Source organism: Labeo rohita, unplaced genomic scaffold (genome assembly GCF_022985175.1).
Source record: "Labeo rohita strain BAU-BD-2019 unplaced genomic scaffold, IGBB_LRoh.1.0 scaffold_135, whole genome shotgun sequence".
NCBI classification, from domain to species: domain Eukaryota; kingdom Metazoa; phylum Chordata; class Actinopteri; order Cypriniformes; family Cyprinidae; genus Labeo; species Labeo rohita.
In genome coordinates, this window is record NW_026127505.1 from 89,414 (window position 1) to 103,858 (window position 14,445).

General features: G+C 36.0%; 1 protein-coding gene across 1 annotated transcript in view; it reads left to right on the forward strand.

Annotated features, from left to right (window-relative positions):
• Positions 1-14,445, forward strand: part of LOC127158121 (uncharacterized) — a 77,018-nt gene that overhangs the window by 49,183 nt on the left and 13,390 nt on the right. Inside the window, exon 8 of the mRNA XM_051101271.1 lies at positions 11,523-11,612. Coding sequence (XP_050957228.1) covers positions 11,523-11,612 — 90 coding nt within the window. The remainder of the gene's footprint in view (positions 1-11,522; positions 11,613-14,445) is intronic.

The following is a 14,445-nucleotide window of genomic DNA, read 5'->3' on the forward strand; positions in this document are numbered from 1 at the left end:
AAAACACATTAGAATGGAGAACGCTTGCTGTGACATGAACTGCCATTATCTGCTGTCATGACCGGAGTGGAGAATGGATCTAAAATGAAATGCAATTTTATGCTTTTCAGCTTAAAACAACACAATGGCGAAAGCGGCTCAATGAAAATAAACAACTTAAAAATCTGGATTTTTCATTTGTATTTATTATTTATTACAGTTATACAATTTCTGATCCACTTGAATTTGTAAGTGCTCATGCTATGAATAACAGGTTTAGAAATGTAATTTATTTTGTGATATGGCTCGTTGCGATCACTGTCCTTGTTCATAAAGCAACTCATGTGATTAAACGTTACTGTTCAGCAGCTCTTTGTAAGAAATCGTGTATTTGTTCAATATAAGTCCAGTAAAACTTATTGAACTTTATCCCTCAATGAAATTAGGGCAATATGACATATGATTAAATACATCAGCGTTTCTCAATTCCATTCCTCACATACCGTCTCTCTGCATATATTGCATGGCTCTCTTATTTAACCTGATTCAGACAACCAGCTAGTTCAAAGAGAGCTCCATGACTGAACTGTGTTACAATTAACATGGTCCCTAAACAATGTTCATTGCTCCCCACTCCCTGAGCAGTGGAAATCAGTTTAAGTTTACTTAGGAATATTCATTCATGGATTTGCGGTACGCCACCACCTGCATAGTCTTCACACACAGACAAAACTTAGAGAAGTGTGACACAGTATACCCCTGTAAATAAATGCAATTTAAATTCATGTGTTGCACACTTTAATGTTCGTTGAATGGAACATATACGCTGTCTTCAAACTGTAATCAGGGCGGAATATTTCGAGTTCGCAGGGCACTTACTTTTGAATAGAACAGACATCTGAGATACACACAAAATGTGCAGAATGGTGGTTCACTTACATCAACTGGCTGAGATCAACCTATAGTGTGTTTATTTTATCGGGCAGCTATATCAGTGCCACCTAGTTATTAAAAACTGCAAAAGAGAAATTAATTTGGTCCTGTGTGTGGTACAATAGAAGGCAGCGGTATGATTTCTGTGAGTGTGTATGTGCTGTGTTTTGGCCACACGACTGAGTGTTCGAATAAACGCAATGGATTCAAATATTAGTACATTTATTCTAAGCAAGTGCAAGCAGCTCTTAAAAATATTAAAGCAAATACCGTCGTTTTTTCCTCTAGTGATTTGTATTAATTGTCATCGTACGCTATTTAGCGTGTCCTAAAACATGGCGGCGACTCCCCAGAATGCAATGCGCAGTGACATAAACTCCCAAGCTCTATACGTTACGGATATACGCTATATGTGTGCGTTTATAAGTGCGTAAACGTTCTTGACTACCTTGTTCTCCTTTTCAACCAGGTGCCAAACAACAAAGTCAAAAACAAAATACTTAAAAATAAAACAACAAACTGCGACTATATTTATAAATTAACTTAAATGTCCTTAATCTCCGTCTGTGCACGCTCTTTCTCTGTATTTGCGATCTCCGTGCACAATGATAATAAACACAACTAATATTAAGAAATACAAAATTAAATTATATCAGAATATTATATTAATCTTGTTAATTATTTCAAATAACTGAGGGTTATTTACAGTTAGGGTTGGGTTAGGGGATAAAAAATATTGTTTGGTCAGTATAAAAACAATAGAAGTCTATGGACAATTCACAAAAACAAACGTGTGTGTGTGTGTTGTGTTTTGTTCTTCAGGTCTGGATCGGTTCTGCAGTTTTAATCAATCAAATCCCTGTTACGCAGCTCTGGGAGACGAACTCAATCTGCTGATGGTGATTGACACTGGACAATATAACCTGACAATAAAAAAGAGAACAAACAATCCACAAGATGATCCAGTTTGTAGAATAAAGAAAAAACATTATAAAGCAGAATGAATGTGATCTTTATAATAAAAGACCAGAAGTGACAGTCATTAATGGGACTCTGATAATAAAGCATGTGATCAGAGCAGATTCAGGGAATTACACATTAATACACTTTAACTCAGACGGCACAGAAACATCTAGAGATCTTCAAGTGATTGTTGAAGGTACAGAAACTCTCTCATCAGACTCATTTCAATCTCATGTTCTCCAAAGATCTCACTCTCATGCAAATCAATCAGTTCAATCTCTGTGAAGGTTTTTATTGCAGCTCATTATAGAATATCTGAAAGAATTTGGTCAAATTCATCCGCACTTTATTTTTTAACATCTGTTTAGTTGATTTACGTGTAACATGAAACCAATATTTCCTGGTTAATAATGGAAAGAGAGGCCAAGCTGAATGAGTGCTAAGTGACAATGCTTGTTCCTGCATCCTCTTCCACAGAGGATTGTTAAAATTGTGAGTTATAAATGTAAATCTGAATAGCTGTAGTTATTCATTTAATCTTCAGAAGCTGAAAATATTCATAGTTAAATCATAGATAGCAGTAGTGACAGCTTCTTAATGTGTGTGTACCAGTTAACTTAATTTGTGGAGATAAACCTGAAAACATCTCCTAAAACCTCCTTTTAAAAACATCCTAGTTTGTAAAAATGGTATGAAAATGTATTATTATTTTTTTATTATTATTGTAAAAAGGCAGAAAGTTATCTAGGGAAAGGTTAAAGTATAGCTATATAAAAACCATAGAATTTTATGCATTAGACTAGTCCGTCCTACAGGTGAGATCATTTCTTGCTCATCTACAGATATCAGCAACCCAACACTGATTGATTAATTGATTGATGTATTTGTGTTGTTCAGTGTCTGTGGTGTTTGTGCTGGTCTGGTGTTTTCAGCTGATGGTTCTGTTGGGTCTGTTAGGAGGTTTTCACATCTACATGAGACACACGTCAGGTCAGAGACATTTATGATCATCATTATGGATTTGACATGCAGATATTAAGAGCGTTAAGCGTTAAGTTACCATATGATGCTTTTAGGAAAGAAACGGGAAGATCAGAAAGTAAGAATGAGAAGATTAGAGAACGACATGAACACACAGCAGAAGATTCATGAGAGCAGCAGCAGATCATCACATCTATGAGAAATAACTTTGTTACCGGCCTCCGACCAAGGGGATATCTGGACCGGCAGCAAATGATACACAGGCGTTATCCACTGTGGATCGATGAATAAACTGTGAAAAACACAAGAACATAGAAATTACTTCTTTCCATAAACTGTGTTACCTTAATTAGAAAAGTTTTCATTTTGTTAAAAAAAAAAAAAAAAAAAAAACGTACACAACAAAACAATGGGGGGTAAATGAAGTCAGTGTTGAATTTACACTAAACTTTGCAAAAGAGTAAAATGAAAAAAAAAATGCTTTGAAATAAATCTTTTCTTAGTCAAACATCTCACACTCATTACATTTTAATGGTTTTAAAATATGGTCAATTAACATTTTAACTAATAGAAAGTACATATATGAATTTAAATAGACAAAATAAAAACGAAATATAAAATCCAGACAGAAATCAAATTATTTTAGTAAACGTGTTTAGCTGTAACTCTTGTTTCCTCCTGCAGATGTCGCTCATAACAAAGAAAGTGCTTTTTGTCTTTGTGGTGTAGGTAAACTGGACCTTCTGTGTTTACCAACATGAACATTTTTCCACAAAATCTGACCAGATAGCTGAAAATATAGATTATTTACCATGCATTACTGAGTTGAGCTCAAGTAAGAGGACAAATGTGAACTTTATATACTTGTTAATTTATTAATGGATCACTATAATTGGTTAAATTTGTTAGTTATTAATAAATAATTTGCTAATTGTAAACTAAAAAGAATCTGTAATGTAGCTTTACTTATAAGGAAGTTCAAATAAATTATATTAAGCTAATTTTTAACCATGATGTTCTAAATTAAATGCGAGCACGTGGCGGTGGAGTGAGTGCAGCTGTAGTTGTAGTTTCCTCCTGCAGGTGTCTGTCTGTTTTATTTATTTGGCTGGTTTGACTCACAGCACAGGTCTTTTTATCTTTCATATTTTTGTTTCAGTGGTTTAATGTGAGGAATATTAAAAAAAAAAAAAAAAACACACTTTAGAGGTTATAGATGAACTTCTAATGGTCAGTTTTCCAGTGGAGTAACAGGAACATCGTCCATTATGATTTTGTATCAGACCTCATGGATTCAGCCTTGACAGAAGACGTGCAAATCGTGACAGATGTGTCTTTAGTATATGTTTCTTACTCAGCATTGGTTTTTATTCTGACCACAGACAATTTTTATTTGCAGTCACACAAAGACAGAAAAGCACATGTATGTGTTAGTTATTTTTGTGTCCTTGTTTTGTGTGCAAGACCTTCAAACCCAAACTGCTCCAGTAATGATCTCAGCTTCCTTTTCTCTAACAGAAACTGTGCAGTAGTTTTCTAACTCTTCTCTCAGTTTTCGGGGTCTTCTGTCAGAGTGAGAAGTGATTGTGTGACTGAAGCAGCATCACACTCTTCTGCTGGTTTTGGGCTCTTCTGGAAACTGGAGTTTAGAGAAATGATGCTCATCTTTGGACTGATGCTGCTGCTGCAAACTGATGCATGTGAGTCACTTTCACATCAAACTCATGCTGCTGGTTAAATAAAAACACGGTACTATTACAATAGGAGTTTTTCCAAAGCAGTTTACTGTAATGAAGTAATAATGTTTTAAGTGTTTAAGTTTAAATGCTTAACATTGTAGAGTATTCATTTGTGAGATAGATGAGTTTGAGTCACGGTAACAGAGTTCTGCACCTGTGTTAAAAACTTTTGAAATCAAAACTAGTTGGTCAATTATGTGATAGAGTCTAAATTCATCACCTCTTCTTCATCTGTATAAACTCTCATTAGAAATATCTTAAAGTAAAGGGGTGCAAAGTATAATAGTGTAAGCATTTCTTTGCAAACTAGACTAACATTTTTTAAAATTCTTTTCTGCTTTTTTTCTTACAGCTCTCTAACTTTCTCTTTAACTCCTTCAAATCCACTGTTCTTTCTTTACTTATACACATTATAAGGGATAAAGGAGAATGAATGTGGTCTTTATAATAACAGACCTGAAGTGACATTTCTTAATAGGGCTTTGTTAATAAACCATGTGATCAGAGCAGATTCAGGGAATTACATGTTTAAATTTCATCCTTTGGATGGCCCAGAAACATCTACAGATCTGCAAGTGTTTGTTGAAGGTACGTAAACTCTCTCATCAGACTCATTCCAATCTCATGTTCTCCAAAGATCTCACTCTCATGCAAATGAATCAGTTCAATCTCTGTGAAGGGTTTTATTCCTGTAGCACACAGTAAACACACTACATACTCCAGTAATAGTATGAGTAGTGTGGAAGAACAAGATTCTCCTGTGTTTGTCATGTGACTGTCATGTGTCCCTCCCTCCAGCTCCTATTGGCTCAGTGGAAGTGTCAATCATCTGCTCCTCCAGTGGGGTGATGAGGGCGTCCTGCTCCTCTGAGGGGGATCAGCTCCTCTACAGCTGGACTCTGAATGGAGATCCACTGATGGATGGAAACAGCAGCATTGATCTGAATGAAGGAACTGATGGAAACATCTGCTGCAGCGTAAAGAACCACGTCAGTCATGGACAGAAGACCATTAGAGTCAAACCCTGTCCTGGTGAGATTTTAATACATGAATGTCCACACATCATGAGTTTGGTCTCAGCAGTGAATTGTGTTGATGTGGTTCAGAGAGAGAAAGCAGGTGATTCTGTGCTGATGTTTGATTTCAGGAGCAACTACTGCACCTGTGACCTCTAGTTTGACCTCTACAGTGACCAGCAGCACACACACATCAGAATGTGGTACGAGTTTAACAAACACACTACTGGAAACATGAACGATGGGTTTTGTTTTCTGTCTAATTGTTGTTGTTCAGTGTGTTCAGTGTCTGTGGTGTTTGTGCTGGTGTTTTCAGCTGATGGTTCTGTTGGGTCTGTTAGGAGGTTTTCACATCTACATGAGACACACGTCAGGTCAGAGACATTTATGATCATCATTATGGATTTGACATGCAGATATTAATTGTGTGATGATGATGATGATGATGATGATGATGATGTGATGCTTTTAGGAAAGAAACAGGAAGATCAGAAAGGATTTAGAGAACGACATGAACACACAGCAGAAGATTCATGAGAGCAGCAGCAGATCATCACATCTATGAGAAATGATTCAGAATCTCTCAGATTCTCACATCAATCCAGATTTCACTTGTCGACAGCAGATCTTATAGTATAAAACAAAGAGATGAATTAAAACCAGGAGATATGTGTCACGCGTTGTGGTGTGCAGAGAATGATGAGAATGGCGAGAGAGTCCGATGCATGAACATTTATTGAATTAACCACATAGAGGCAGGAACGGATAGGAACAGCAGGGAAATCTACAACGTACACAAAAGGAAACAGAATAACAATATAATTACCAACAAACCAATACTGACACAACCAAACTTATATACACAGAATAAACCAATCAGGGGAGGACAGGTGTGAACAATGACACAGTGATGTTAACAAGAAACGGAAACGGAAACGGAAAGTCCAAATAAGGGCAAACACTAGGAAAAACACACTAAACAGTCCACAGGGGTCTGACAATATGAATGAAACCAGATGTTCTATAGTTTTAGTTATTAATATTATTTACTGGACATTTGTTTTTTGTATCAGTTTAATTGTGTATTTATTTGTCTTTATGCTTTGAATGAGCTAGCAATATTTTTATTTCATTATGTGAAACCCCTTCTGTTCATCCATGATAAAACACTTTATTTCTCAGATTCAGATCTGTCAGATTGTGAAGTTGTTCTGTGTGTTTATTTCATATCTCTGCTTTTGCTCTTTTACTTTATTCTGTTGTTTTGGTTGAGTTCTTTCATTTACGGTTCTGTTTAGATGTTTTACCTGTTTGAAGTTCTTGATCCGTTTCTCAGTTTTGCAGTGTCTGGTGTTTTCTGTCTGTGGTTTTAAAATGATGTTATGTAAAGTTAGTTTTTTTAAATGACTTCACATGTTTAACCACATAAGTTCATTTTTCTCACAAGATATTTACAATATTGATAAGCATGCCATTCTTTAGAAATTGCATGGGGTCTTTGCTGAATTTGAATTTGAACTACCTAAGACACATTTTCACCATCATAGTAAGCCAAATCCATTGCTCTCACCTGATGGATTGTGTGCGAAGTCAACCGTTCAATATTCTCTGAAGCTGTCCTGACTAGATCAGCCTGGTCCGGTCAGTTGGGGCTTAATAGGAATTCTTTCTGATAATCGGTTATAATAAATAAATCACTCTGATTCTTGTTTTAAGAGAGGTTTAAGCGAATCACCATTTGAAATGGTTTCGGTTTAATATAACAATAACTCATAAGCAATAAATTCAAAATAACAGTGAGAAAGTATTCACACGAGGTGTGGCGAGGAAGAAGATCAAAAACTGGCATTTCATAGTCTGCCATAAGCATCACAATGTCTTCTCCTTGCACTTCCATATAAGTCACACATTTGGTACATACACACCAGTGGCGATTTCTTTAAGACTGCAAGGGAAGCTCAGCTTCCCCTATAATGTCACAAAATTAAATAGTCAAATTATGTACTATTGTATTAACATTTTCTTGACTAAAAATGCGTTAGAAAACGTTCATCTCAAAGACGAGTTCGTTCAGAATCAGTTAGATATAGCAGGTCGGCTGACTTGATTTTCTTCTCATACTTTCCCGTAGCGTCACAGTGCATTTCCCCGTTGAAGCCCAGCGTCCATTGACTTCAATGCGGCTGCTTTGAACGTTTTTTTTTCAGTGCTTTGAAACTAGACGGTCATTGGATAAACGCTGCGATTATGTCCCGCCCACGGACGCTCAGCGTCTCTGGGGGTGAATGAGGAGCAAATGAGGAGTGGGCTGGCCTGGACTCCGAGCTTCTGCGTGATGATTGGAGGGTCTGTCGAAAGATTGCATCTCCTTTTGACTGACAGCGATTTTGTACTATAAGGAATCGCTGAAGCTATTCGCGCTCAGTCCCATCGCGGATTTCTCAAGTTCAGTCGAAATAAAAACTGCTGCAACCTATTTCTTTATATTTGCTTGGCGAAATTGCTTGATTTTCATCATACATTTCACACAATTATACACCACATTCCTTGTTTCACTTTTACAGAGTTTAATATTTTTTTTTAGATCGTTCATTCATTCATTCATTCATAGTAGGCTAGGCTAGCGTCGTGGGTGAAACTGCACACGATGACAGACAGTGCTAATATTGTCGACCTGATTTTGGCGAAGCCATTTGAAAGTGTTCCTTACGAGGAAAAACTTAGAATTAAACAGCAGGGCAGATCAACACCTAAGATTGATTTAGTGCAAAAGATAGGGAAAAATAACAGGTCTTTTCAGCTCTCCTGGTATGACAAAGTTAGCTGGCTGACTGGAACGTAGGGCAGAATTTACTTTTAAATAAATAGACAATTTTATGATGTAGGCCGAAAATGAGCTTCCCCTATTTGACAGACCAATAGCCGCCACTGATACACACACACATGCACATCACTCTTTGTGTGGGGGCCCCCTATTGCCATGGCAATTTCTACGCATATGATACGTGCAGTTTCACCCTTGCTCAGATGTTGCGAGTTTCACAAGTTCAACCTGAAAATTGCAGTATCACAAATTCATTATCTTCAGCTGCAATCAGACAAACTCATTCTTATCTTATTAACTTTTATAACACTTCTAGTATCTTAAGCAAAGCATATTTTCCTATGCTGCAATATCATACTTCTGCAATTAAATACAACTTATCTTTTATAGCTAAGAAATGTAAAATACAAGCAATCATCTTTTTAGGAGGTCTATCTACAATCATGTTGCAAATGCATCTCCTTTACAGTATAACAACATTTTGTTTGAGCTGTTCTCATCTCTCACACACACTTTACATTTTAATAACCCTTAGAGGTGAGAGCAGTGGTTTGAAGACTCAAAAAGTTAAATGAATATAAAATACTTTGAAACAAATTCATTCAATTTTTATTTTTCTAATACAGTCAATTAACATTTTATCTAACAGAAGGCACACATTCAGCTGTATCTATTATCTTAATTTATATTATTATATTTTAAATGTACTTCTGATGTTCACTTTTCCAGTGGAGTACCACAGAACATCGTTCATTATGATTTTGTGTCAGACCTTATGGATTCAGACTTGTGTGAAAGTTGACAAAGATGTGCAAATTGTGACAGATGTTTTATTTAGTAGATGATTTTTATTCTCACCACAGAATTTTTACTTGTGGTCACACAAAGACAGAAAAGCAAGTGCATGTGTTAGTTATTTTTGTATCCTTGCGTAAGACCTTCAACCCCAAACAGATAAGTGTCAGAGTGAGAAGTGATTGTGTGACTGAAGCAGCATCACACTCTTCTGCTGGTTTTGGGCTCTTCTGGAAACTGAACTTTAGAGAAATGATGCTCATCTTTGGACTGATGCTGCTGCTGCAAACTACTGCATGTGAGTCACTTTCACATCAAATGCTACTCCCTCAAATAAAAACATTTGTGTTGTCATATTACTTTTAGAATCTGCAGTGATCTGTGCATAGTGTTTTTTGTTTTAACTGTTTAAATGTTTTGTTTAGTGTTTAATAGTGTTTTCTTACCAGCACAGAGTATTCATTTTTGAGATAGAAGAGTTTAAGTCACAGTAATAGAGTTAATCTGTGTTAAAGACCCACGAAATCAAAATTAGAAGATTGTAGCTTTACGTTCATTGCAGAGATGCTCACAAGTCTCTGAGCTAGAGTCCAAGTCAAGTCTCAAGTCTCTGAGCTAGAGTCCAAGTCAAGTCTCAAGTCTCTTTATTATATTAAGTCTCTGGTTATAATAAGTGTTGCATCACGTACAGTGACCCATCCAACACTGCATAGCTATATATAAGGAATTCAAAGCATGTAATATGTTATAATGACTCCTTTATCTATTAGCATACAGTATCAGCTTTGATTCTGGTATATAATCAGTGTAAACAGGCTATTGCAACATGACAAAAACACCAAGAGTGCTTTACTTTTAAGTTAATGTTAAATTATTTAAATAACTGCCAGCAGGTGGCGGCAAGAGAATGATTTAATTACTGAATCATATCATTCATTTGATTCGTTCGAACTGCTGCTTCATTTAGGAATAAAGAGTGACTGTCTTTATGAATGGGAAATTGAATCATTTCACTAGATTCGTTTTAAAAACGAGTTCATTCATAAACGAAACACCGCTGTGTTTGAATGGAGATGCGCAGCGGCTCAGTTGTGACTTGTTTCAGACTACTTTTGACGACGAAATAGAGCAAAATCAGGCAATAGTGTTATAGTCAAACAATGTAAGTCACTTAATAATAACATCTTGTTTATTTAACTGCTGTATTAAATCAGTATCTCATTTACAAACTCCCTTAAAATTAGTAAAAGCTTAGTTCGCGATATCACAAAGCTCTATTATAACGACGCTGTCTATACTGTCACTAATCAGTCTCTTATTTACACTCTCTCTATGTAACACTCTACACTCTACACACACTCTACACTTTATGAAAGGATTCGTAAAATGTATGTGATACTGAACGTTGCAAAAACACGTAGAAACCTTTAAATCTCCCCTGAGCGCAAACACAAATATGCTGATCGGGTCAGTCACACATGATGCTCGTTTTTTGTTCGTTGTCCTCTCACGTGTGGCGGCCGCGCCTAAAATAAAAAAAAAAATAAAAAAATGTGTGGCCGCGCCGCCAGCAGCAGATACACGTCACGTGTTACCTGGGCAGGTTATAGGTAACGGAGGGAGGGGAATAACAGCGAGCTCATCAGTTGTTTCCTAAAAATAAACATTGTTCACGAGTCCCGCAGCTCGAGTCCGAGTCGAGTCTCAAGTCTTTCGAGGACGAGTCTCAAGTCGAGTCGGAAGTCACTGTGTGTTTGAGTTTGAGACTCGAGTCCGAGTCTCAAACTCGAGTCCCCATCACTGGTTCATTGTGGAAATTCAGAGTCTGAATTCACCACAACCTCGTTCATCTGTACAAACTCTTATTAGAAATCTCTCTGTGCAAAAAAACGTAACAGTATAAACATATTACTTTACCTTGCAAACTATATGCTAACATTTTATTAAAGCTGGTTCAGAATCTTTTTCGTTGATTCTTACAGCTGTCTGTGCAACTTCCTCTTTCATGCCTTCAAATCCACTGTTCTTCTCTCTTTTTTATACACTGTTTGTGTCTTTGTACTTGTTCTTGCTACTTGTGTCACCGTGGGGACCTAAATTGAGAAAACAAGCTTAAAAATCATACTAAATGAGTTTTTTGGAGAATGTAAAAATGTTGAAAGTTTTCTGCTAGGGTTAGGGTTAGGGTAAGGGGATAGAAAATACAATGTGGACAATATAAAAACCATTGCGCCTATGGAGAGTCCCCACAAGGATAATAAACCAGACGTGTGTGTGTGTTTTATTCTTCAGGTCTGGATCGGTTCTGTAGGTTTGATCAGTCTGATCCCTGTTACGCAGCTCTGGGACACAAACTCAATCTGCTGATGGTGCTGGACACTAGTGAATATGATCTGAAGATAAGAAAGAGAACAAACAACACACAAGATGATCCACTTTGTAGAGTAAAATATGGCAGGATGAGGATGAAGGAATGTGATCTTTATAATAACAGAACTGAAGTGACAGTCATTAATGGGACTCTGATAATAAACCATGTGATCAGAGCAGATTCAGGGAATTACACATTAAGACTCAGTCACTCAGACGGGACAGAAACATCAAGAGATCTTCAAGTGATTGTTGAAGGTACAGAAACTCTCTCATCAGACTCATTCCAATCTCATGTTCTCCAAAGATCTCACTCTCATGAAAATCAATCAGTTCAATCTCTGTGAAGGTTTTTATTGCAGCTCATTATTAAATGTCTGGATAAATTTGGTCAAATTCATCTGCACTTTCCATATACTTAACAGTATTCCCGTGGGTCCTTAAAAAGTCTCAAGAGGTTTTAGTTGTTTTTTAAATGCCAGGAATTGTGAAATGACTGAATGTGATGATTACATTTCATAAGGCTGTGATTTCACTGAATAAATTTGAGCGCTTCATGTTTCAAAGTCAGGTGCTGTGCTGCCTTGTGTACTGCTCTTACTGATTTCTGTTCCGTAAGCGCCACCTGCTGGCAGACAATGAATTTGCATTTTCATTCAGCCCGTCTGCAGTCTGGGAAAATCAACCCATGTGTTTACGCTGCAAACACACAGAGTTGTAAATGTGAACTGTTGAATTGACAAGAAGATAATGCATTATAGAAATCCAAACAATCAAGACAGTAAAAAATATCTATACGTTATTTAATTAATATAATATTTGATTGAAAGTAATTGTTTAAATTAGTATAATAACTCATACGTTTGAAATACCCCTTTTCTTACAAATGGTTTAGAGGCTGAAATGTGAAGTTTATCATTTTATAAAACTTTTTTTTTTTTTTTTACTTTTTAACCATTTTACAGTTTAATGTTACCATACACATTGTCCTACCACACTCATAAAGCATTCATTTTATTTGTGCAGGTCTTATAAAGATCTTAAAAAGTCTTACATTTGAGCTTAAAAATCCTGCATATACCATGACTAAAACTATTTTCAATACTTTTTCAATACTAGCATGCTGCTTACTGTATACTTCTTAAAAAATAATATGTGAAAATATTTCAAACATTAATTTGCTACAATTGTTGTCACATGACTGAACTACACTGCATGTTTAGTGAGTCCAGCAATCACATAAAAATTTGTTTAGAAATGTTTTGATATTAACTCATAATGAGTCAAGAAAGATTTATGTCTGACTTGTATGACTGTCATGTGTCCCTCCCTCCAGCTCCTATTGGCTCAGTGAATGTGTCAATCAGCTGCTCCTCCAATCAGACTTCAGTGTCCTGTTAATCTGAGGGAGATCAGATCATCTACAACTGGACTCTGAATGGAATAATATTAGAACAAGGACCAATGGTTAGAAACACTATCATTCAACTAAATGAAACATCAGCTATTGGAAACATCAGCTGCAGCGTGAAGAACAACGTCAGTTATGGAGAGAAAACCATTAGTGTCAAACCCTGTCCTGGTGAGATTTTAATACATGAATGTCCACAATATTTGCTAAACAATAGCAACAGCAACAAGAGTGATGTAGAATCTCTCAAAACCTGTCAAGAACACGTCAAAATCATTTTACCCCCAAATCCCATTATACCAGACTGCAGAATCTCTGAAGCATATTTTGATGGATTGTGATGTTTTAACTCCTCTAGGAATTTTATAAAGAATTTTGAATGACATGAGAACAGAAATTAAAAAAAAAATTTTTTTTGGTTTTATTTGCAGTTTTCTATACAATTTATTTACTTTTACAATTTTTCACTTCTTTCTCATTAGTAGCTGGTATGGAACTAAATTATAAACACAAACATGTTACCCCAAAATCATTTATATGATACATTTTTTTCTCACATACATTTTATGATGATATGATGATTCTCATAAGTCAGAAACTTACAATTAAACATTATCAAAAATATTACTTACTAATTTCAGTTTTGAACTGAAATGTGATCTGGAATTTTTCTTGATAAGTTTGCTAATTATCTCTTTACTACCCACTTAGTTCTTCAAAATGACTCATTATCTCTGCACTACTTCTTATTAAGAGAGAAAACAGGTGATTCTGTGCTGATGTTTTATTTCAGAACCAACTACTGCACCTGTGACCTCTAGTTTGACCTCTACAGTGTCCAGCACTACACAGACGTCAGATTATGGTATGAGTTTCTCATCAGCTGGTACAAATCAAGCCCTCACTAAGAGAACTGAAGTATTTCCTTCACAGATGTGTGTGTAACAGCTTTTCATTAAGCCGCTGCCACTGATAATAAGAGCGAGCAAGTTTTCGAACGCGCAGAGTCCATGCACCTGGAAATAGATGCAAAACAATGAATGTCTTTAATTGTGCTCCAATAGCAAATGTCTCAAACAACTTGTTGTGAGAATTCCTTGAATGTGAAAACTCCTGTTTTCTCCTGTAGATGTCGGTAATGACCAACATGATGTAAGCATTGCACAAAATCCCACAAAATCAGACCAGACATTTTTAAAATATAGATTATTTATCATGCCTTAGTTAATCAAGATCAAGTAAGAACACACAAATGTGAACCCTGATGCTTTAATGTCTACTTGCACATTTATTAATGAATCACTTTAATCTGTTAAGTGTTCGTTAATTGTGAATAAATAATGTGTTAATTTCAACTAAAAAAGAATCCGTAATGTAGCTTTAATTATAAGGAAGTTCAAATAAATAAGATTAAGCTCAGTTTTAACCATGATG